This window comes from Apteryx mantelli, chromosome 13, assembly GCF_036417845.1.
Source record: "Apteryx mantelli isolate bAptMan1 chromosome 13, bAptMan1.hap1, whole genome shotgun sequence".
NCBI lineage: Eukaryota > Metazoa > Chordata > Aves > Apterygiformes > Apterygidae > Apteryx > Apteryx mantelli.
The window spans coordinates 6,693,869-6,717,965 of NC_089990.1; the positions used below are offsets into that span (position 1 = coordinate 6,693,869).

General features: G+C 48.3%; 1 protein-coding gene across 3 annotated transcripts in view; it reads right to left on the minus strand.

Annotated features, from left to right (window-relative positions):
* Positions 1-1,403: 1,403 nt before the first annotated feature.
* ARHGEF6 (Rac/Cdc42 guanine nucleotide exchange factor 6) overlaps positions 1,404-24,097 on the minus strand; it is a 51,637-nt gene continuing 28,943 nt past the window's right edge. For all 3 annotated transcript variants that reach the window (XM_067304084.1, XM_067304083.1, XM_067304085.1), the window contains 15 exons: positions 22,688-22,783; positions 22,158-22,280; positions 20,620-20,758; positions 18,134-18,193; positions 15,546-15,692; positions 14,512-14,598; positions 13,406-13,484; positions 12,676-12,809; positions 12,235-12,360; positions 9,030-9,050; positions 8,096-8,189; positions 6,990-7,079; positions 5,677-5,776; positions 4,689-4,743; positions 1,404-3,757 (listed from right to left, as the gene is read on the minus strand). In XM_067304084.1, the coding sequence (XP_067160185.1) occupies positions 3,617-3,757; positions 4,689-4,743; positions 5,677-5,776; positions 6,990-7,079; positions 8,096-8,189; positions 9,030-9,050; positions 12,235-12,360; positions 12,676-12,809; positions 13,406-13,484; positions 14,512-14,598; positions 15,546-15,692; positions 18,134-18,193; positions 20,620-20,758; positions 22,158-22,280; positions 22,688-22,783 (1,492 nt within the window). In that variant the 3' untranslated portion in view covers positions 1,404-3,616. The remainder of the gene's footprint in view (positions 3,758-4,688; positions 4,744-5,676; positions 5,777-6,989; positions 7,080-8,095; positions 8,190-9,029; positions 9,051-12,234; positions 12,361-12,675; positions 12,810-13,405; positions 13,485-14,511; positions 14,599-15,545; positions 15,693-18,133; positions 18,194-20,619; positions 20,759-22,157; positions 22,281-22,687; positions 22,784-24,097) is intronic.

Below are 24,097 nucleotides of genomic sequence, written 5' to 3' on the forward strand. Positions count from 1 at the left end.
TGCTTTCTCCTGCGCTGATTTTCCCCTCCTGCCCCGCAATGCTTTGGGCCCTGATGGGGGGCTGAAAGCTCTTCGGAAGAGCCGTGGGGCAGGGACACGCGGCGGCTTCGGCCCGTTCCTAGAAAGCCCCGTGCCCCGCTCTCTTGCCTCTCCCCTTGCGTTACAGTCACCGATCCCTTGCAAGAGGGTGTGAAACGCGGCCGAATGATTAAGCCGGTGCTGCGCGCTCCTCTAAGCGCTGTACGGCCCCGAGGGCGCCGGGGAGCCGCGGCCCCAGCGCGAGAGCGGGCGGAGGGGGACTCCCACGCCGGTTCGGCTTGGCCTCGGGGGGATTTGCGGTGGTGCACGCTTGTGCCGTGGAGCAGTGCTTCACGGCGGTGCGGCTGGCGGGAGCAGCCCACCGCGAACAGGCGCCTCCGGGGCTTCCCCAACCACCAGCCACACCGATGGTTCGGGCTGCACAGATTCAGCTGGGTTTTTCTCTCCCACACGGATGGTCACTTGGAGGCTGCAGCAAACCCTGGTGCTCGGAGGAGGCTTGCGCTGCTGCATTAGCGCTCGGTCCTGCAAAGGGCCTGTTTGCAACCCGGTGTTAAGGGCCCAACAGACCCGCATCCAGCAGGAGACCTGCGCGTTTGTGGAGGGAGGGCAGGGCTTGACTCTCCTCCCACCCGCCGCGAGGGGAGAGCAGCAGTCCTCCCGCGCTGCCTTCAGACTCAGCTTCGCACCAGCCGCAGCCCTGCTCGGGCCTCAGCCGCACTTCGGGTGCGGGCTGCGAGCGTGGCGCGGCGCTACCGAAGGAGTTAAAAATACCTGCGTGCAGGAGAGGTCTTGTCCAAGTGGTAGACCAAAGGAAATCCTGTCACCACACCTAATCCCCAGAAAAAAAACACACACAAACGATACCAAAAAAAAAAAAAATCCCTCAAACAGGCAGGAAGCGATTTATCTACAGAAAGCAACCGACTGGTGCAGTAAAGAACAGCTCTACTCCATAAAGTATCCTTGCTAGCAAAACGCAGGCAAGGCTTGAGAGATGAAACCGTGTCTCCGTGGCCCAGGACCAGGCTCCTTCTCGGCGGCAGGTGAGACGGCGCCAGCCCGAACGCCAGCACGACCCTTTGAGCCGTGCCCCGCCGCGGCGGCGAGCGGGCCGGAGCGTGCGCGATGCAGACGCGGGCAGTTCGAGCACCTTCTTCAACCCCGCCGGCGGCGGCCGGGCACAGCCTCCGGGCTCCCCGGTGGGAGGCTGGCTGTCCTCGTGCGCCGGGGCTGCTTTGGCTGCTCGTGGATGGCAGGACGCGTCGCCCAGTGCCGCCAGGTTTTCACATGTGGCACTGACCTGCTTCCCTGGGGCCGGAGGAAAACGGGAGGCGGAAAACACAGGAAGTGGCACAGTCAGCTAAGAAGCGAGTTTTATCCTTCTTTATTTGTTGAAAATGTCAATTAAAAAACTGTTCAAAATAAAAACATGTTAGAAAAGTCGAACTTGCATAAGTAGTAACAGTAAATAAACCTACATGACAAAGATAAACTGGAAGGCAGCTGACAACATCCATCTAAAGACAGACTCACTGGAACCTATTTACAAAGCGCTGTAAACAAAGTAAATATTGAAACATTGCTGTCCATCCGGCATGGCTTCTTTTCCTTTTTTATTTTATTTTTTTCTTGTCTTTTTTGGCTTCTAGCTCTTGACAAACGCTTGATCCAAAATGTCCCAGTGTGCCCTCCATCACATTACATCTTATGAACATGCATATGTACACAGCACGGGTTTCAACTAAACTGGGGGACAGCAGGCAAATATTTCTAGCCTTTCCTCAGAGTATAAATGACCCATTGGTTTGCTTCCTTGCACTGATTGCACGTCCCGAGCTAGGCCCTAGCCCACTTTTGGCCTGGACCGGATGATGCCAGGAGGCCGCCTCGGCCTCGTTACGGGGTGTCTGGGCAAAGCATCCCAAAAGAGCAGCGTAAACTGACTTCGGGCTCAGCCACGCCAGCACAAGCAGCAAAGGGACACCGTCCTGGGAAAGGATTAACCAGCACAGTAGCACTTGACTGATGTTCCAGCAAATGTCAAATGCGTGCCCAGGTGGGGATGTGGAGAGCTGCCATCTAGCTGGGATGCTCTGGGGATGGCAAGTGTAGCCAGAGGAAAAAAATCCCTATTTTGTCCCTGAAACAGCTTAGAATTAAATGGGGATGCTTTTTAAATTCCTTGTGATGTTTTCGGAGTTTAGCCCTCCCCAAACACCATTTGCTATGTTCTGGCTGCATCTGAATTGCAAGGAGGGAGTTTGCAGCTATTGCCTCTATTTTATCCTTCACGAATAATGTAATGGTCTGACTGTGTAGTGAGCTGTGGTGTGTCTGCATACCCTGGGACCATGCTGCCCTGTGATATTCATAAAACTTATCATTACCTTTAACAGAAGATTACTTTCATAATGCTGCTAAGAGGGAAGAAAAACATCAGTTATAAACTAGGGTATAACACCAAATAAGATGAAGATATCTGATACATATGCATGTTGTCTGTGTGCTGTGCTTGAGGAGCTGTGCAGGGATCTGGAAGGGTGCTACTCGTCATTGCCCCAGGACAGCTCCAGCTCTTGTCAAAGCATAAACAGAAATACCTTTCCTATCCCAAGAGAAAGTTCCTTTTTCCTGGAACAAGCCCCTTTGGGGTGATGGGAGAGAAGTGGCCATTGGGAGCAGAGAACGAGCACATTTGGGGTTTTCTTTTGTCAAGCAGTGTTTGCATTTCGTACGGAGAAAAGCATGTACTGCAAGGGGGAGCACAGCAAAACTATCAACTCATACAATACCTGGACACTTGAAGTGAAAATGCAGCAGGGTGCAGGAGTTACAGGTCATGCATAAGAAAAGGTACTGGGGGCAGAACAGCAGGTACCTGTTGTGCTGATCGCGAGCTGTTAGGAGGCAGTACCGTGCAGCGTACCTTCCCATGCGCTCTGACAGGTGCTCCAGATCTGACTTCCCCAAGGACTTAAAATGTCTTCGTGGTAATTGCACATTTTAATCAGTATCAAGGCCACACAGGAACCACAGTATTGCTGGGCTCTAGTTCGCTACAGTCAACTAATGGGGAAAAAGAAAGTGGATGGGAAAAGCTTCCCCAGTTGTGATTATCTGAAAAGAGGAGCATGGTGCTTTTTGGTTTCTGCTCAATGCCAACTCAATAACATTTTCATTCAATAAATAGGTACTGGAGCTTTTAAAAGAATGAAAGCATTAAAAAGTGCTTACGTTTCCTCTCTAGGAAACTACTGCCAAACCCTTTGTGAGCGGCAATGATTAGCAGAGCTTGTATTTGCTCCCAGCAGCAGGTATGATGAGGTATTAGTTGCTGCAGATGAATTGCAAGTCATGGACCGCTTGCTTACCGTTTTAGTTGTGATTGTTTTTGTGTTTGTTTTATTTCCTTATAGGATGAAAAAAAAAAACCATTTTTTTCTCTATGACTTATTTTTTGGTAACAAAATCCCCAAAACCAACAAAATAAGGAGCAAAAAGAGGCAAAGGATCCAGTTCTGCTTCCCAAAAAACACCTGAGGTCACACACCACTGCCAGCAGCTTCTCCCAGATTCAGGCTATCAGAGACGACTTGCGCCCCGTGTCCTCCCTGGCACACTCATCTGTCTGCTTCAGCAGCCTTCTAACCAACTTCTCCAAATCTTTCCTTGATTTAAGCTCTTCCTCCAAACACTGTTTCATCCTTTTGTTCTCCTGTGAGGTGAAAAATAAAGGAATAAAGATGCAACTAATATCCATGCACCTTATGCAATGATGTACTTCTGCATGTCTGGCTGCCTGTGGCTTGGAGGTGATAAAATGCCAGAATCTGACAGGTTAATGGCAGTTTGCAAGGACAAAAAATACAAGTTACCTGTGGTCAGACAGGCTCAAGCAGAGCCTTACTACCTTACAGACCTGCACAAAAGCCTCAGCAACTTTGAGCAGTCAGAAACATTCTCCTGAAAACCTTATTCCAAGCCTGGGTTTGAGGATCCTGTCCTCCTGGTGTGGTGTTACTCACATTCAGGCTTGGGGCTGGAGGGAAGAGGATGCATTTCCTCTGAGCCCACAAGAACCCGGCATCTACCATATTCCTATCAAAAGGACAGTCAAGTTGAAAGAGAATTTAGACTTGGAAGGAAATTTTCATGTTACAGCAAAGGCCAAGTAGTCCCTTCCTCATGCAGGCTCTGGTACCCAAGTGACGACGTGGTGAGCTGATCCAGGGAGCTAAACCAGGGGAAAACTAACCCAGCAAGAAGAAAGTGAACGGTTTTCTTTTTTCTGCCCTGAGTCACCCACGAACCCACAGCACTGATGTAAGGGGCTGCACGGCTGAGGGAAGACAGGCAGCAGCTCTCCCCTGTTGTGGTCGGCCACGAGATAACACGGCAGCTCGAGCGAGAGCCATTGCCTCTGGCAGGCAGACACGTTACCTAAACAGCGCTGTGGGCATGGCACTGTACAGCTCCCACAGCCAGCGGCAGGAGTGACTCTTGCTACGCAGCTGCAGGATCAGGTCTGCAATCTGCAGGACTTTTCCTCAGCACTGGCCAGTCAAACACGACATCCCCAAGCACCTACGCGCTGGTCTGGCTGGCTTCTGATCTACCCACAGTACAAACAAAACCACTCAAATTACCTGCTTCAGTTCTTTGACTTCATCTTTCAGTGCATAAACCGTGTCAACAAGGCTCCTACAAAAACAAGAAATCCCCAGAAAATGAAACAAAAGGAGCTAAAGTGCAGTAAAACAAGAGAATGGGAGTGTTGCAACCGAGACGCTAATGGGAAGGTGCTTCTGGTTTCTGCTTTTCTCTGCTGCCCATTGCAATGGGCACTGTCATTGCTGCCTGTGAGAGCACTCTGGAAACACTGTCCAGAAGCATTTATCAGCCACTGGTCCAAAGTTCAAAGATCTTTTCTTAAAACTGGAGAAAAATACCCCATTCTGCTGGCTTTAAGTTATCAACAAAGTTCTGCAGCTTTGGCTTCCTTGTTTACACTACTGCAAAAAATAATAATGGTTTTAAAACTGAAAGTGCCTAAGTATCTTTCACAAAATGACCTTGATTCCTTGAGGTTATGCTGCAAAAGAAAAAAAAAAAAGAAAGGAATGCACTGTCTGGGCTAGAAAGAGAGCAGACCAGTGCAATCACCCAGAGGCTGAAGCTCTGTAAAAGCACTCCCAGACAGCATTACCCAGGTGATGACATGCAGGGCTCCCAATGGGTACCAGTAGCCCAGTAAGTCAGGAGCATAAAAAACCCCTCATCCGGTTCAGACCTCCCTAACGCCATTAACAAAATCAGGGACTCGATAAACTAGCTCTTGGGACCTGGCATACCAACTTGCAGAGGGCTACAGCCAGTTCAGAGCAGCTGGGAATGTGGTTCCATTCACTAAAAGGGACAAATTCCCTATAGAAATAGCCCAGAGTTTCTGGCACAGCCAGGACCCCAGCGAGGACGGAGACAGCAGTCTCTGCCAGGCTGTAACAACACCTGGCTATTCTGAGCTCCCCATTAGCTGTGCTGCTCTGCGGAAATGCAGAAGGAGAGGGCATTAGTTCTTAACATCCTTCCAAAAAGCAACAAGGGAATCTGCAAGTGGAGAGCAGCCTCACTTACTTTTCCTCCGTGACAGTCTGACCGTTGCTTCTCGTTTCCTCTATGATGATTTTCTCTTCCTCGGGAAGAAGGACTTGGGGGATGGAGTCTTTACGGGAGCCTGGGTACAAGAATTACTCATCAGGAGGAGAAATGGAGACTCTCCCTGACACCCACGCTGTGCCAGAGACAGCACTGCAAATTCGTATGTTGTTCACCTCCTCCGCAAACCTGGGATGCAGTGGAGAACTGGGGGCTCAAGCAGATGCGCGGCTCCCAGTGCGGACCCCTGCGCTGCCCCTCGGGTCCCTGACCTGTGCGTGGGGGCCACCCCAGAGCCCTCCTGCGAGCGACGTGCTGCCCTTGACCTAGCAGCCCCTACGCCTTGGACGTGGCTTTTTGGGCGAGCTCAGCGAACGCAGAGGGGATGGAGCCAGCCCGGAAACGGCCGCTAATAACAGAAGTTACCCCTGCTGTGCATCCCGCAGTGCGTGTGACAAGGTGTTAAACACATGCATGCAGCCCCAGCCTGGAAACGTGCCACGGCTTGAACGCTTGCTGTGACACCCGCAGTAATTCCTGTTCTCAGTGTAGGGAAAACTGAAAAGGGGGAGCACTTCGGTGAGACCTAAACATGCACCTATGTGCTCTGCTGTGCGGGGAGGGACTTGGGTATTTGCCAGGGTTGAATATGGGCTTATATACTTAGCTGAACTGGAGCTAAAAAAGGAAGTGGAAAGATTTCAAGAATGCTTGGTGCATCTAAAGCTACATCATTAGTTATAAATGAAATCATTCGATTAGGGTCAAGAGCCCTTGGAAGAAACAGGGCCCCCCATTTTTAAATGTAGCATCATTTGCTATTTCGCTGATTTAATTTGACATCTCACCAGCAATGATAAATAGTTTTATTTCCAGAGTTTAAGATGTTAGATAGTCGGGTTCTTATGAAGCTGCTTGTTCTTAAATACGCAGCTGATTGAGAGATAATATTCATGCTTCCTTTCTAAAGCTATATGCAACCTGAGATTACCATCAGGTTTTCATGCTGACAGCCACAAGCACTGACTAAGTTTGTTTAATTCCTAACAAGTGCTGGTGAAGTAGCTGTGTCTCATCTACCCTCCTACTTACTCATTCTCTGTGTTTAGAAGAAAAACAATGGCAAATAAACCACTAGGCAGATGAAGCTTCCTTATCTTGAAGATTGAACACCACACAGTTTCCTAGCAGAAGCCTGATTGCCGTATGATGCAACCATCTGTTTTTTCCCAGAGGGGTTATCAGTGTGGTAGACAGAATAGAAGAATTAAATAATCTGGCTGTGTGCCCACCTGAACTGAGAGCTTGCTGGAAGCCTGCCCCAGTACAGTACGCCTCGATCACCTTCAGGATCTGAGCATCTTCTTCTAGCGCAGCAGTGCCTGTAAAACATTGCGGACAACAGCTATCACTAAAAGCAAACTTCTCTGGCTTCATCTCTCCCAGCCCTTGTTCCAAACTCTCTTAAGAGACGAGCGTGTTGTTGCCTTGACTGACACTGTCTCTGCAAATTTGCCCAATTCCTTTTTGAGCTTCTTTACATTTTCTGGCCTCTGCAGCATGCTGTGGCACTGAGCACCATGACTGAATGGTGTGAAAACACACTTCCAGCTGCTTGTCTTAGCAAAAGTCAGGGGGTGATGTCTGACTTTGGCTGAGGGGAGCACTGGGAGCTGGGCAGGCAGAGCAGCCCTCCTAGTAGGGGCTCCCTAAGTGTACCCAGGACATCTGGTACAGCTGCATCAGAGCAGGACTGGGAAATGTGAAGTCCTCATTTCAAACTCTTGATCAATACTGTCTTCTTGAGTGAGACAACTGACCTCCAGCTTTTATATTGCAGCAGCTCACCAAGTGATCAAGGCCTTTCACATAAAACCCACTAGGAGTGTCCCAAAACGGACTCCAGGGAGCTGTCAGAATGACTTTCTTTGCAGGTGAACACCTGCATGGATAGGGCCTTTTCTGTTCTCTGGTCCCCTATGAAAATTGATGCAGGAGCTGATGGCATGGACAGATAAGAGCTTGTCCCAGCTCTCATCTTGCTCTCTATGATATGTACTGTACTCTCCCAGAGGTATTTTGACGATTGTTTGCTGATGTGCTTTTAATGCACTTTTAACAGCTCGGAAGTGGTTCCCTGACTTCGTAGCCAGGACAAGACCATCTACAACCACATGATTGTGTGCTAGCAATCACAGTGAGGACTGTAGCATCGCTCAGTAGTTCCGACTCAGAGGAGATGTATACAAGGTGGAGGAACACTGCACTTCCAGACACCTCCCATGAACAGCAGCATGTAGACCTGCTCGTGTGTCTCATCATGGAGGCTCTCAAAGCCTTGTGGAGATTATTGAGCAAACAGAAACCTCAGAAAAGAAGAGAAAAATTCAACACTTACTTTTCCTAATAACAAACTCTTCATCAGAAGCTTTCCTCTCAGTTTTCCTTTTCGGAAGAAACTTCTTCATTGTTTTTGGACTCTTGCTGGAATCCTATAGAGAAACAGACTCCTGTATTTAAACAGAACCAAAGGCAGCTTAAACAAAGGAGCAGCTCAGGCTGAACGCAGCTATCCATGTTATGCGCAACACGAGAGAACTACAAAGCAGACAATGACAGAGTTGGGGAAAACAATGCTTTTTGCCTTCCCCATGTACTAGACATGCAGCCACTGCTCCCTCTAATAGCAGTGGGAATTGCACCTGCAGATCTAGGACATGACACAGTCCTTCAGCAAATGCAACCCTCAGCTAATATCCTTTAGCTAAAGAATTCACACACACTCACAGCTCTTTTGGTCTCTTTACCAACTCTGTGCTCTTTGTTAGAAAACCCTGTAATATTGGTTATTTCCTTGACTCCATTTTTATTTCTAATGTAAAACAGTTGATAAATGACATTGTTTCTAAATGCACACAATTTATTTGAGAGTATAAATACCCCATAAACATATATAGGGAACAAACAAATACACACAAAGTTAGTGTCTGCTATGACTCCATAAGTAAGAAACAAAAGCTTTTATCTCCTTCACTGAGTTACGAGTCTTGCTCATTTGGAGAGAATTAGTATATTAGCAGGTTACATGCAATATAAATTTTAAGGAATGGCTAAAAAAAAGCAGAAGAGGCATGCCAGGAAGTTTCAGTATCACAGTCCTAAATTCTTGTTGAGATTTCTCTCAAAATATATTTGCCAGTCACAATTGACTCTCATGTTAGCATACTGATCCATCACCAGGCAAAATTAGGGTCATGCAAGCACGAGAAGCATGAACAAGAAGAACAAGCATTCTTTGCCGCAATAAGCCAAAGAGATGTATCTACTCTTACCTTTAAGATATAAGACATCCTCTACAATGAATATGCAAAGAAAGAGAAGATGAGTGTGAGAGGTTGATGATTTTATTGACCAAGTCCATTAAATCCACAGTTCTAAAACACATTTAAATGTTAGTGTTGCGATTAATGCGTCACACCCTCTGTACTGGTTTTAGAGCACTATCAACATGCAAAGGAGGATGGTGTCATGCAAAACTGAAAAAATTATATGTGAAACGCATGGTAAGTGGGCATTAATACACTCTAAACACATCAAAATAGAGCACATGCCTCCTCGGTTAGTAGTAGACTTCTGAAGACATTGCTTGTTTAGGAAAATGCCTCTTGGAAAGGCAGCGGGCGGAGAGGACTGCAGCACCCAAACACCCGCTAACAGCCAATTCTGCAGCCACCCAGCATGTCTGGCTCTGTCCAAGCCCTGGGAAGCCACACGGGGGCCTGGTCCCATGCTCAGCACTGGTCCCACCAGCTTCGGACCGACCCGGCAGAGATGAAGGGACACTCTGGACACCCCAGTGACAATCCCCCAGCACCGTGTCTGCTCAAAGGGAACCCTGCCAGAGGGACCTGTTCTCCTCACTGGAAACCTGACAGAGTCAGGCATCGGCCTGGTGGGATTTCCCTGCTCCTGCTCCAGGAACGGGACTTCCCTGGAACGTGCTGGGGAGGGTCCAAGCCTGGCCGTCCCTGGGGCTGTGCAGAGGCTCTCGGCACGGGGAGCCGGGCGGCTCTCCTGCAGATCTGGCCAGTGGAACTAATGAATTCCCAGGTTATAAACCCTTCACCTAATGCAAAGCAGGTTACTTAAAAAAAAAATAATAATAATAAAAAAAAAATATATAGAAATCATCTGTAAGTCTTTCTCACTTTGCTAACCTGAATCCAGACACACCGCTGTACCCACAGCACCTGCTTTGTCATTTCAAATGATTACTGGAAACAGAACAGGAAAAATGACCCAATTTCAATGGAAATAACAAGAGTGATGTGCGGTATGTAAGCAGGTTCTGGGGTTTCCTGAATACAGCAAGGTATGAGGAAATGCACAAGACCGTGCCATCCCATCCTACACTATTAGAAGCCAATTAAAGCAACACTGGATGTCTGAAAATCTCTAATCTTTTAATCAAACTCCCCCACTCCTTTCCCTGCAAATAACCTTTGAAATTTGTATTCATTTATTTTATCTTCATAATAGGAATGTGCCTTGCTCTGAGCTATGGGCATAGTTTATTTTGTGTCCTGCTTTCAATTTTTCTTTTTCAAATACAACGAAATAGAAGTTCTGCTTAGGGACTGAGCACTCTGGGGCTGCAGGGAGGGACAGGGCAGATGAAAATCTGCTTGGGCCAACAACTTATTTCACATTTGACATCACACGCCTGTGTCCACAAGTCCCTCTGCATTTAAGAGGGGAACAGCCCACCAGGCTCACGCAGGTTGGCCTTTGGAGCCTTAATATCATGTTGTGCATTTTCAGCTCTGCCCCAGCTCTGGGGGGAGCCCACTGGCCTTTGGGTTTCCACTGACCTGTTCAGCCAGCCTGGTCAAGCAGTGGCGGTGCCAGGGAGCCTTGCAATTAGTCGTGTTTTCTTGTAATTTGTTTTCAGTTAGCAAAATGTTTGCAACAGGCAAAGCCCCATTTCCCAAGCTCCGCTTGCAGTCTAGGCAACAGGAGCCTAAGCTGCTCAGCTGTGACCACCAAGTCTGGTCCTACCACTGGCAGCTGCGGCAGAATGACTGCAAGTCCAAGCCTAATGCAAGGAAAATCTTTTCACTATCTGAGGACTTTCTAGCCTCAGCAGTGTCTTTAAAGGAAGGCTCATTAGAGGAAGATGGGGGCTGCCTCCACTGCTTTCCATGGTGAGTCTGTGATACTGCTGTCCACAGGCAAACCACAGTTTTGGGTCCTTTTACACCTTGCATGCCACCATCCAGGCCCGGAGCATCGGCACATCCCGTTGGGCTTCCTGTATGCACAGCCACTGCTGCAAAAACCTCTCGCATCCTTTCTACGCAGATAGTTTAACTCCTGCTCTGTGGGCAGGGAATAACTGAGAAAGTGCAAAGGATTGTGGTATTAATGATATCGCTCAATCTGTGGTTTTGGCCTACATTAAAAATAAATACAATCTTTCTACTTTCACACAGAAAAATTTCTCCTCAAATTAAAGCCCCTTCCTATATTTTAATTCACCATGCAAACAAGAAACTGTTTAGTCTACATTAGGGATTTGGAACATGCAAAGATTAAGGGTGGTCTTCAGTTTGCTCGCTTGTTTTTTTGAACAATTTTATTTCTAAATTGAAATTTATTATTTTATGAATTTTAAGAAATAAACATAACAGAACACCATGACGCCACCTAAAATCTCTGCCTGGAGCAGCAGCCCCGCAGCCCCCCTGGCTGCCAGGTTTTCTGTCCCAGAGAGGTGGGGGGCTGAGCCGGCGGCAGGGCGCGAGCCCCCTCCCCGTGCCCACGCTGCGCTCGGAGCCCCAGGCACTAACGCTCCCAGGGGTGCTGTACCAAGAAAGGCCGGTGACTCAGAACCGGAGTGCTCTATCAGTAAGAGGAACATTACCCAAGTTACCAGTGAGTAATCCCAAAAGTTTAATGTGAGGTAGGGAAGGAGAGCATTGCAGTTACCGCAGGGGTTGAGAACAGGAGCTGGGTTTTAGTTTGGGTTTCCCCACTCCGCCGTCCCGTGGGCCTCCTACCTCCCAGGCTCAGGGTTTCTGCCGGGGAAGCAATCCCGCAGGCTGCAGGTGTGTAAAACACTCAGGTGGGCTGTGAAGGAGGGCTGAGCGCACCTGCAGGACTGGGGACATCCAGCAGCCGAGGGCAGGAGCGTCGTGGACCACAGCAATGAAATCCCTGCGCCTGCCTCCCAGGGCACTGTCACTGACTGAGAGCGAGCTAGGGCAACCGACCGAAAACACTGAGAATGGGACACTAACCCTGCAAACACACATGCTCAGGCTCCACTTGCAGCATAAAGCCAGGTGCAGCGACAAGCATCCGTCACACGTTTGCAGGACTGGGGCATGACTTTGCACAGTATTTTCTCTTAACATTCCCATTGACTAAGGAGCAATAAACCTAAGCTTCTGTGCCTTCACCATGGGATAAGAAATCTGGGCACAAACACTGGAGACTGTCATGAAACGAGGGTACCCTGTGTGCACGGGGGATTACCTCTTTGTAACTCAGTGCTGCCGACGGTCTGAGCGGAGGAGCAGGGCGGAGGCAACTCAAGCTCCAGGGCTTGAGGATTTTGGGGGGCTCCAGCGGGCCACGAATCTGTCCAGTTGAACTAAATGTCTGAGAAAATAGATGAGGAACAATGAAGACTGCTACCCACCAAACAAAGTATCCAAACAGAGGGCAACGGACAAAGGTTCGCTATGAACTCTTTTAAGCACACGTAGGTTGCAACCAAAATAGGGCAGGATATAGAAAAATGCTATGAGCAGTGCTGGTTGTGAACTACACGGTTACAAACAAAACTGCAGCGATGCAAAAGGTTCTACAGCTGTATAAATTATCTCGCTATCAAGGTGCACTGCAGAAAAAGAGAGATCAGCCAGTGCCGAGAAACAACAGGCAACAAGATAGGCTGGGGTGAAACGCACTTACCGAATGAGCGCTCCAGGACTGTGTTTTGGATATGGTGTTGCATGTCCCTTTGGTGAGCCTTTGCAAATGGTCAAGCCATTCGTGCAAGTCCTGGCTGCTGCTGCAGGACACAGTGATCCGCTCCGTCATGTTCCCTGCAGCAGAAGGTTAAATAACCTTCCTTAGCAAATGGCAGAGACCCAGGAAGAAACACAAGACAAGCTCAACTCATCATGACAGCAAGCACCTCCTCAGTTTGCAAAGTACAGTGGCTTCAGAAAGGCCAGTGCAAAGATGTGACTGCCTGTTCTGTTTTGGGCACCCAGTCCCCAAAAGTATGGAAGCAACATAAAAAAGCTAAGGAAACTGGAGGGATGAAAGTGTGCAAAATTGCTTAAAGTTAAAAGTAAGCAAATGCGGTAATTCAGTGTTTAATGGGGCCCTGACACCAAATACCACCAGGCACAAAGTGCTACTGGAAGGCATGATCAGCCCTTGCCGAAAATTTGTCCCATATGAAATGCTGCTCTCTTAGAAAGCAGCTGGGCACTAGCCAGAGACAGAGCTCAGGGGCATCAGAAGGAGATTGCCTCAGGCAGGAGGGAGATGCCCAGGAACTCACACAGCAGAGGGGCAGAAGGATGACCATGGCTCAATGGGGATGCAGAGGTTGCAAGCAGGAGGGCTGGTACCTCTGGTGGCAGCTGCTGTTTGGACTGGGAGGATGGCCCCAGGCAGGGGCCCCACTGACCTGCGATTTCAAATGTGTGCTCGTTCCCTTCGGCATCTTCCAGCTTTGTCAGCGTCATTCCTGTTAAAGGCAGCCTTCCCTGGGAGAATTGAGGAAGAGTCAGTGTCTGCATCTGCCTCCCAGGTAGGTGTTGTTTTACTTGTTTCTGCTGATTCCTTTCTCTTTAGAATTCGCCATTAAAAACTAATTTGTGAAGGCTTCAGACTACACGAAAAGTCTCCTTTAATTTATGGATCTAGATTTCCCTGCACAACTAGGTCAAACCCCTGAGAAGAGGCTCCCATGACAACTGAGTCATCCCTGGCTCATCTGTCACCCTTGAAACTCCCTAGGTGCAAAGCCTTTTCACAAAGAAGTCAGGACCATAAACTTCCCCTGTTTTTCTGAAAGCCTTCCGTGTCCCTCTGCTTTGCATAATGAACTGCCCACTCGCCTTACTTCCACTGGTGAACAAAATCTAAGCCCAGCAAAACCCTTCCCAAACTTTTCCTGTCTCCCTCATCACCCTTGCACACAACAAACGACACATCGACACAACAGTATCCTTTCCAGGAGGTTATTTATTGTTTCAAGGAATTAGAGTAAGACGAGCTCCAAACAGCCTGACTGCAGCTATTCAGAATGGTAAGACACAAGAAATGCATCATTTAGGCTGCCTCATACAGTGGAAATTTTGCCTACTTACAGTGGCCTTTATAATAGTGAAATATTTTCCAGAAACAGCACAACGCTGACAGTCAGCTGGCTGTTCATGCGGAGCAAAATCCTACAGCTGGGTCAGGACTCCTTACACACACACACACACACAAAATTCTTGAGAATAGCATGTAGGGCAACAGCAGCGGCAGGGTTTGGTCTGAGTTGTTTTTTTTCCTAATTCCACAGCATTCACACCTACCACATGCTGTTTAACCAGTTGGCAGGACAAAGGTACTTTCAGAAAGTGCCCTGGCATGCGTGGTGAAACCAAGCCCTGCTTCCTTAGCGTTGAGCATTAACACCACAGCAGAGAGATTTGAGGAAGTAGAGGATTTGAATTTTTTGAGAGATATCTGATTTCCTTTTTCACACCTAACACCTTGCAACTTCAAATTAAACATGCCTACCTGATATATGAACCCGCTCATCCGTGGGCTTGCAGACAGCATGAGCAAAACATTTGAAAACAGCAAGAAATAGCGCTCTTCTTTCTCCTGCGGGGACAAGAATTAAGGTCAGTCCGGTTTGCAACCTATCGCAAGTACTCTCCTCTCAGCAAAGTGAACTTGTGGTGGTTGGAATCACAGCCTTAGAGGGACCAATACCCAAACTGATTACTTTGGCTTATTTTCTTTACAGCATCACTTTTTTGCATTAACTGTACTATTTTTTCCAAGGGAGCCTACATACATTTTTGTTTGCCACTTGCTAATCCCAAAGATATTACTGACCTCCTTTTCCAATCATTTAAAAGTGCCTCAGAAGACCTTATGCCTCCAAGCATTTCACATCCCAAATGAGACAGGAGGGACTAGACACTAAGGGGCTTTGTTTTACAGATCTTCCTTTCCAGGGAAAGTTGCTATAGCAAGCAAGCAATTCAGTGGTAACAGGTACATTCCCACACAGCAAAACCCGAAAACATGCAGTATTCATGGGTTTAACCCTACAGGAAAATGTCTGTTAAGAACACACATGCGATACTTCAGGACCAGCATGCGCTCTTGTAGTACAGGAATCCCTTCAGCTATTTCCACAGTGCAGTCAACTCTGGAGTGGGACGTCACAACAGTCACCAGGCTGTGCACAGGACGTTGCAAAACGATTATGCTAATGCACGCTTTAAAGTCACTCTCATTTCTCAGAGTAAGTCACAGGGGGGAAGAAGGGAAATTAATGTGCTAAATGACACTAAAACACCTTTTTTTTGTTTGAAAAGTGTGTCATTGAAGGCTTGAAGCTAATCCCTCAGGACTTGATGCAGTGCTTGACTTCAAAGACATGCATAGTCCCATTGTGCAGCACTCACTCAGATAAAATTAGGCATTATTTGTCAGCGCTTTGCCAGCCGGGGCTCAGAGTAGCTGTCGCTTTGCATAGCTGATCCCACGAGCAAGCGGGGATTTCTTTAGCCAGGAGAAGGAAGGACCATCGCACTTACCTCACTTCCCCCACACTGTACCATAACCTGGGACATGTAGATTATGCTTCCCATTGTTTTTATGTCCTCTCCTTCCCAGCGCTGGATGGATTCTGAAAGGATCTGCAGTTCTAGCTGTTTCCTCTTCCTCAGCTCCTGGCACTGTGACTGGAAATCATAGCGGCAGTGCTTCTTGTTAACAAAAGAGCAGACTCAGACTCGAGCCATCCTAACAAAGACGGATTCACCAGCCAGGCTTCCGCGGCCTGACAGCTTTAGCCAAAGGGGCTCAGCGCTGAGCACGCCAAGGGATTGCACCCCAAGCAGAATTTGACTGCAGGGCTCAAAGCGTTACCCCAAAAGAGACCCATGGCAATGAGAGGAATTCAGCGAAGATGGACAGCATCACATATAGTTACACATACAATTGGGTTTACCATTTTGCAAAAGCTTCACTACCTTCGCACCAGGAAAGCCTGCATGGAAGCCTGCTTTGGCTCTATTACATAAAGTTTGTTTAAAATCACACCTTAGCAATTTACAAAGTAATGAATTCATTAAAATGTCCAAAAAATTGCAAACTGCACTGAGCACACTTTTCTTTCCAAACCAGCTCTACCTCTGAGAGAATAGGGTCACATTTTCCAAACCAAGATAGACACAGAGTTAAATGTTTCTAATTTTGCTGGTGTTCAGAGACACCCTGCCAATTCTGCCCAAACAGCAAATAAAGTCATATCTGCAGCAGTGCAAAGCCCCCACAAATCAGATTGGAAGATATTTTTCTAAGAAAATCTACAAAACACAAACTGGGAGCTTGACACAATATTGCAGCAGTGCAGTAGAGCAGTACAAAAGGAAACTTTTGAAGCTATCATAATTCAGAAGACTGCACCAGCGCGCAGCAGTTCTGGACTTGTAGAGCTCCTCGGAGCAACTAGTCTTCCAGCAACTCTCAGCAACCAGAAGACAATGCTGACTAAGCAGAGATGACCCTGCAAATCCATGCAAAATTTGCTATAACAGACCACTGCCAATGGGGAAAACTGCTGCAAGACCAAACCTGGGCTCAATTTTCACCTGCTCCTTGTTTTTTCAATCCTCTGTCTCCCCTTTCAAAGTCAGGAAGGGGGTCAGTGGCATGCAAATTCTTTGACCATCTAGATCTTATGCAGGCTCGAAGGAGAGGCTGTGTTGGGTCTAGCCTGAAAACACACACAACTTTTGGACCAGACTGTGGGGGATTCCTCTGGTTTTGCAATTGTTGTGTGCTTCAAATGGGTCTTTAGCTCCCTGAGTGGCTGAATGCAAAGTTCACAGGGTGCAAATTCATAAAAAATCCACAACAATCCATCGCAATCTGTACAGCAGGCGCACTGCAAATCACATGGCTCTGCTCCTGCTGTGGCTCTGCAGTAACGTCTGCCGTGCCTTCACGCAGGAGCCTCTCTGATCCTGGCCTCCTGGGAGTCATGCGTACGTCGCAGAAGGCATTTCTCCCCGTCTCACCTCAAATCCACAGTGAACCACTTTAGTTATGCAGCAATTACATTAAATTTCTAAGTGCCCAAGTACACATTTCAAGTAAAAGTCTCTATCATTGACGAGCATTTCTGAAGATTAATGACATCTTACAATTTAACTGAATTATTCCCCTATTATCTACTAGAATAAATGGAAAGGGAGCTGAATTTCTAAGTAAATGTAACATGATCGCCCTTTCCTGTTTTCTATGAACTTTCTCCTCCCCATCTTTTATCTGCACTGCTAAGCACTGAAAACTTGCATCTGCTCTGCTAAGGAAGGAAGTTGGACCACATCTGGAGTGGTTATAGTGAAAGGTATTCAGTGGCTACAAAGAGAGAGAGCATATAGCTTCTTAATAACTGAAAAAAGCTTTGCCGAGTAAAACATTTGTGCATGTGGATGGCTTTTTCCCCTCTTTTCATCTCATTGAGAAAGGCCTTTGAGGGGTGTAGGTAACGCAGTTCACTGAAACAGGTTCAATATCACTCTCTGACTCATTCCTTCGCTGCTGTTTGTGCAGCTCGTTCCATTCACTGCTGATGGCCAGGGCACCTGGAGTGACAAATATCTGTGACACAGCCAAAGCCTACTGATGCCCGTGGAACAAATCTCAGCAAAATCAACAGCCATTCAATGGGCTCAGAGGAAGCCTTTCTGCTGGCACCAGCAGTTGAGTCAGACACCGGTGTTAACCTTTCACAGCTCATCTGAATGAGCAAGGGCCGGTATAGTTCCATGTGGCAAATGATTAGGGTATGAAGGCAAAACGAGATGAAAGGGGCCCCGCCACCACCACTACCCACACGTGGCTTTCTGCAGCAGTGCACAGAGAAGCGAGAGATCCTCTGCCTCTGCTGCTGGGATCACAGAGCCAGCGTGCAATTGCTGGAACGTGCAACCAAAGGGGCAACTCTAGGCTTGAAACTTGAAATTAAAAGAGTCTTTATAAACCATCTTTTCCACCCCAAAAGACCTTTTTTTTTTTTTTTTTTTCCTACTAGGAGACAAATGTCAGGCTTGACTCATTCTTTGTGAAACACAGCCCCGAAATGGAGCGCTCTATTTTAAGAATCGCCACCTACCACAAGAGACTTGAAGGATGTGACTGCTTTCAAAACCTCTTCATGATCTGCATGCGCCTCCTAGTGAAGGGAAAGAAAAATCTCTGAGCCATGAGCAGCAACAACCCCAGGAAGTGCAGAATTGCCCCTGTGCACCCAGGGCTGCAGGGCTCCGGAGGAAGTGGGATCCAGGGTGCAGACAGCCAGGACAGCAGGAAGGGACAAAAATCCCCCTGGTTCCACACTTGGTTTCCTCACCGCCCTGTTCAGCTTGACATGTTTTAAAGTAGCTGTGCAATGCATTGATATCAAACTATTTAATGAGTATTAAAATGGTCAGTGCAAGAGCAGGTATGATTTTTCCTAGACCAAACTCAGCTTACAAAGAAAACCAATGACAACGACCAGACGGTGTAGGGAGGATTTCTGTTTTCACATTCACAAAGAAAACTTCTGTTTGTGAGATATTCCAGCTATTGCCCAATCAAAGGTAGGATGTCCGTGATCAACAGGAGCTCCACCTCCAGGTCTAAGGGAGAGCACACCTGAGTGGGGAGCTCCTGGGCAGGGGAAGGGAAAGCAGGGTGCTGCCACTTATCTCTGACTCCAGCTGCACGCTGGTACCCTCCCAGCACCTTCTCCTGCATGTCTAGGGACCTACATCATAAGCTCTTCACCATCCAGACCTTGTGCCCAGCAGCCACACAAATCACAAGGAGTCGAGGCTGTGACAGAGCTGTCCCTGCGGCTGTCAGAGGCTGTCTGGAGCCACTTGCCCCTGAATCCTGGACGTGAGCAGACCTGCCCAGTCTCCAGCTGTGCAGCGGTGCAGGGGATGCCATGGCATACATCTGTACTGGATACATCCGTTCTGCATGCATCTCTACAGCGTACGCCCATACTCTTCCCAGGGGACCACCGCTCAAAACCTTACCCCTAATGAGTCATGCGATAAGGCCCCACCGCCACACTCGGTTTAGAAACTAAGAAAAATAGCTGATGTGTGTGTCCCCAAGTCCCTGGCCACCTGCTCTCGCTCTGTTTGGCTTGTGGCCACAACACCTAAGGGGAGCAGTCACAAAGTCAGGCAAGAGAGGCTCTGGGCCTCTCTGCAGTTTGAGCCCAATATTAGGAACCTCAGGCACTGCTGCAAATATGGACCAGCACAAGCCAGCCCAGTTTATCACAAGCTGCTGGACAGCACCAATGCAGGGGAAGTTGCAAATACAAACAGGCCCCAAAACAATGAGCAAAAACCCACCAAGGAGTATTAAACACAACCTTCGGCTTAAGAAGTCTCCGCTGCATTTAACTCCCTGTTTCTCTGCTACCAGCCCTTGCTGGAGGCTGGACTCAAGGTGAGATAAAGCATGGGTTTGTCCAGCATAGCCCTTCCCACCTCCTCCTCAGCCCCAGACTTTGGTGGCTGCACTGGGAGCAGCAGCCTTTGCTGGACAAAATAAAGGGTGATGTATGATTTCCAGTCTTGCTGCAAAGGTCCCGATGTGGAAATCCAAACGCAGAGGCCAAATCCTGCTCATAAGGCAGCAGTCCCATACCTCCTCCCTGCTGCACTTCTAAAGGCACCTGAACACACTTGCATTGCCACAGCATCCCAGAGATGCAGCCAAGCTCAGCTCTGTCCTTGCTGCTTAGCTATGCCAGGTGAGAGCGAGACAGGTCGGTGTAGGGTCTTATGCTCTCTCTTATGCAGAAAAACCTCTGGCTCAAGCACAGAGGTTTTAATCCTCTGGCTGGAATGTAGATTTGAACAAGCATGGCTAATTTTGCCAAGTAATTAACTGGTGATTAATGTTGGAAGAAGGAAAAGCAAATCTGGATAAAAAACGACTGTTATTTCTGTTTTCCTCACCTCCTTGCATTCCCCCCTGGAGATTTGCATCCCCAAGGCTGGAGCACACCAGCAGGTGAACGGCAGAGGAACGTCCGAGACCACATCTGCCACCCACCGAGAAGGTCTCTATCCCCCCTCGCGGCGCTCTTGCTCCCAGGCGCTCCCTCCTCCGCCCCCGTGTTTGTGCTCCGCGCCAGCTCAATGTCTGCGCGGGTGTGCTCCAGCTGATGAGCGCAAACCTCGGGTGAGGGGGTGGGGTGTGCCTGTGTGTGGCGAGAGCGAGGGGCCGGGGCCAGGAATCTCAGAAAATGATAATAAAAACACTGAATTATTATCCGCTGTGCAAATAAATATCAGCTTTAGCCTGACCCTGAACACTTGCTTTAGCTTGGGATGGAACTGGTCCATCTTTTGTGACGGACTCGCGTGAAGAGCAGGCACTGCCTTCCCACACATCCCCCTCACAATCCTCCACTGCTTTCCTGCTTTTAAGCTGAAAGGCTCCCATGCAGGTACAACAGTCCTTTCCCACCTCCTAAGCAATTTTAGAGCGTGCTGCTCAAATACTAGAGGAATGGGCAGAGCTGCCTCTTGCCATTTGGGGATAGCTCCTGCAGCACCAAGGGACACAGCAGTCCCACACCCCGCCTACCTCCATGTGCCGCTCCAGCTCCTGCAGAAGTGTCACATACTTATCCAGCCTCAGGAAGGGTTTGCTGAGGCTGGTGGTTAAGATGAGAATGCCTGGGTTGGCCGCACCCTGGCTCTCCATAAACTTCTCCAGCTCATCACTATAAATAGAGACAACAACAAGTATCAGGGCTTGCCGCCACTGAGGGCTGTGTTTTGCTGCCTCCCACAGTCTCCCGATGGCTGGGGCTCTGCTCCGAGCTATGCTGTTTTAAAAGCAGTCCAAAGCCCCCTCCGGGGACCTCCCAGCTGCAAACCCGGCTGGCCAGGCGGGGAGCAGTTAGCTCATGGTTGAGCAAGACCATACCTCCTGGGGACGCTGCGGAGGATGCTGCGTGGTGGCAGGTCTTTGTGTGTGCAGTGTATGGGGGGTACACTGGTGCCAGCTGCCAGCCCCCCGGCAGAGCAAGGTGGCGCATGGCCAGCCGGATCGTCTAGAGCGTGGGCTGCAGGCGCTCACGCTGCGCTGGAGGATGCCACAGCAATATGCTGCTTGGGTGCAGGGACCATGCTGGGAGCAGTGATGACAATGTTAGCATGCACACCGCTTTGGAAAACACGGCTTGTGCAGGTCTGCACATTTGCCAAAACTGATTGTTTGCTTGATTTAAGAAAAGGGGTCAGACTAATGAACCAAATGAATGAGTCATTTACAGGAACCAGGCTTTTCATTAGACTGAATTAAAGTTGGATTTCAGCAGGTAAGTAAATACATTGCAAGCTTCCATTACAGAAAGGGAAGAATTAAACAGTATGGCTGCAGTCCTGGCTTTCCCATCACTGTGGGAAGGACAGCTAAACTGCATTAGAGATGACATAATTGTAGCCTTTCAGCTTAGCATACTCTTCAGCATGACATTACACAAATTCAGGTGTCTCCTCAGGCAGCACATATCGAAGGAAGATGCTGTTACAACGATGTACCAAAGACCCCTCAGAGCAACTGTCCTGTTGAACAGCAGCTCAGTTATTGAATTGGATAACTCCAGGAGATTTTCTGAGCATCCTCCATTTGCAGCGATGTGCTTCACACCATACTGCCATATGTAGGAAAACATACTCCCATCTGCAAGCGTGTGAGCATTTCAACACTGGGGCTGAAACAGCATCTGGGTCCTTAAGCAAGGAGCAGTTGTAGGAGATGCTGCTGCATGGGCTGAGTGAGGCAAACAGAGGTTGCCTCTGTTCCACCCATGGTACGGAAGTCTTACACATACAGATTCAACCTGTGAGACCAGCTTTGAACACTGATCGCACAGATCCGTGCACAGCAGAGCTACATGAGCTGACCAAAGCTGCCAGAGTTGTCTCCATGCTGAAGCTGAGAAGCTATGCAAAAGAGCCCAAAGCCCCAGTCATTTTCCCAGCAGCAGGATCCCTGTTATCTCCACACCCTATTGCCAAGATCCTGGGTAAAAGCCATGCCAGGCCACATATTAATAAAATAAGTAACTTTTTAAAGGAGGAATTTCCATCCCAATCTCCTTCTCCATCACTCACCTGTGTTGCGTGAGGACGTTGACTGCAGACGGGTGGTTAGCACAGTATGTCAGGTACAGGGACCGGAACTGGGGCATCAGGTTCATAAAACAGCCTCCCACTCGCTGCTGGTTCTCAGGGAGCCTACAAGCACCAACACACCAATCATAACGTTAAGGCTCTTGACCTGACACATCTTCCAGCCTCCCTGGGGGATATTATTACCTCTGATAATTTCCTCTCTTTCCACTGACAATCCCTACCTTCATGCTTGCCAGATCTCCCACCCTGCCCATGTCTGCATCTTTGGGCTTGTGACACTTCTGCGTCGTGTGTTTCAGCAGATGCCTTAGCAGTAAAAACGGCAAAGTTTCTTCTGCCTTCCCTCCTGTCAAAGCACTACCTGCTGCCTTTCTTCAATCCTGTTATTTTCTTCTATATGTAACAAGCCTAAGACAGCAGCCAGGATGAACGTTAATGAATGGGTCTTTCTATTATTTTTAGACACAGTCTAGTAGCTTAACACCCTCAGTGCCATGGCAGGAGCTTACTTTGCAACTTCTTCCAAGGCTTGGTTCAGTGTTTGCTGAAACGCACAGATTTCTTCCACGTTTCCCAGTAACGATGCGCTGTCCACAGCACTGAGCCTAAAAGAGTCAAATCACCAATTAGCATCAAAGAAATGCTGCACAGTGCCTCTGAGCAGACCTTTTAGGAGGATCCCCACAGCATCTGTGAGCAGTCCTTCCAAAAAGGCCCAGGAATTTTTGTTTCCCCCAGATATACCACTGAACATGATAAAACACCAAAATCCATGATCTGCGAACTACAGACCACAACCTCCCGGAGAAGATGTCTGCTGTCAAGGATTAACTTAATTGGATTTTAATCACTTAATCACACTAATCTTCTCAGATATTTAGCTGTCTAATAGACACAGACAGATGGGATTTCTTAAAGGGGTGGGGAGGGAGGTGTGTGCACAGACACAAAGACAGTTTTGTCTTCACAGATTCATGCTGTGGGTTTTCCTAAGTGAGGAGGGTCTTATAATGTGGCCCCTCAGGTAGGGGTTGTTCTGTCCCATGTGTAATGCTGGATTCTTCCTAGCCAAAGGTAATGTCTTTGCTCCTGTCATCCTCAGAGTCAAATGCCTCACTGTCACTGTCTTACAATCCTCATATAAGCGATTTGCTGCCTGTGGGGTAGCTAGGCTGAAGGGATGAGAATTTTTCACAGCTGAAGATACTCATGTGAAGATTTGGGGAAGGAAGGAGAGATTTAAATAGACAGGCCTTAAGTCACGGCTGTCCCATCTCTCCAGACTGGAAGATGTCTAAACATCTGCCTGTTGCCGGTGATACCTTGGGGCCGACCAGTCCTCCCGGCAGCACACTCAACCGAGGGGCCCCTGCCCCAACACAGCTGCAGGCTACACGGTTGGGGTTGCCGACCTGGGCGCTATTTGGGGCAGGCGACTGCACAGCTGAGGCAAAAAGCATGGGATAAAGCTAACTGCACTGAGTATTTTAGACACACTGAATCTATTGGTGCAAATCTGTTGATATGCAGAGAGCTGTCTGTCATCATCTGGGTAAAGCGCAGGGGAATCCTATGGACGTGACTGGGTGTGTGCTGACTCTGAAGCATACTCATCAGCACTGATGGAAAACATAGCGACCTATTTCCACAGGTAAACCTTGACAAAGGCACTCCGTTGTCCAAATGTTGCTTGGGCCATGAGGGACAGCAACATGCTGTTTCTGAACAAGGAGACACTTTAAGCAGATCACAGTATAGATGGGGAGAGAGGGGAATCATTTCTTGCTCAGAAGCAGTTCAGACTAAGCGAGAAGCAATCTAACCAGAGAGAATATACCTCCTGGCTCACTAAATGAAGAGATGACTAGGCAATGTCACTTGGGACTGAGAAGTCACAAGACAAATTACAAGGGAAGAAG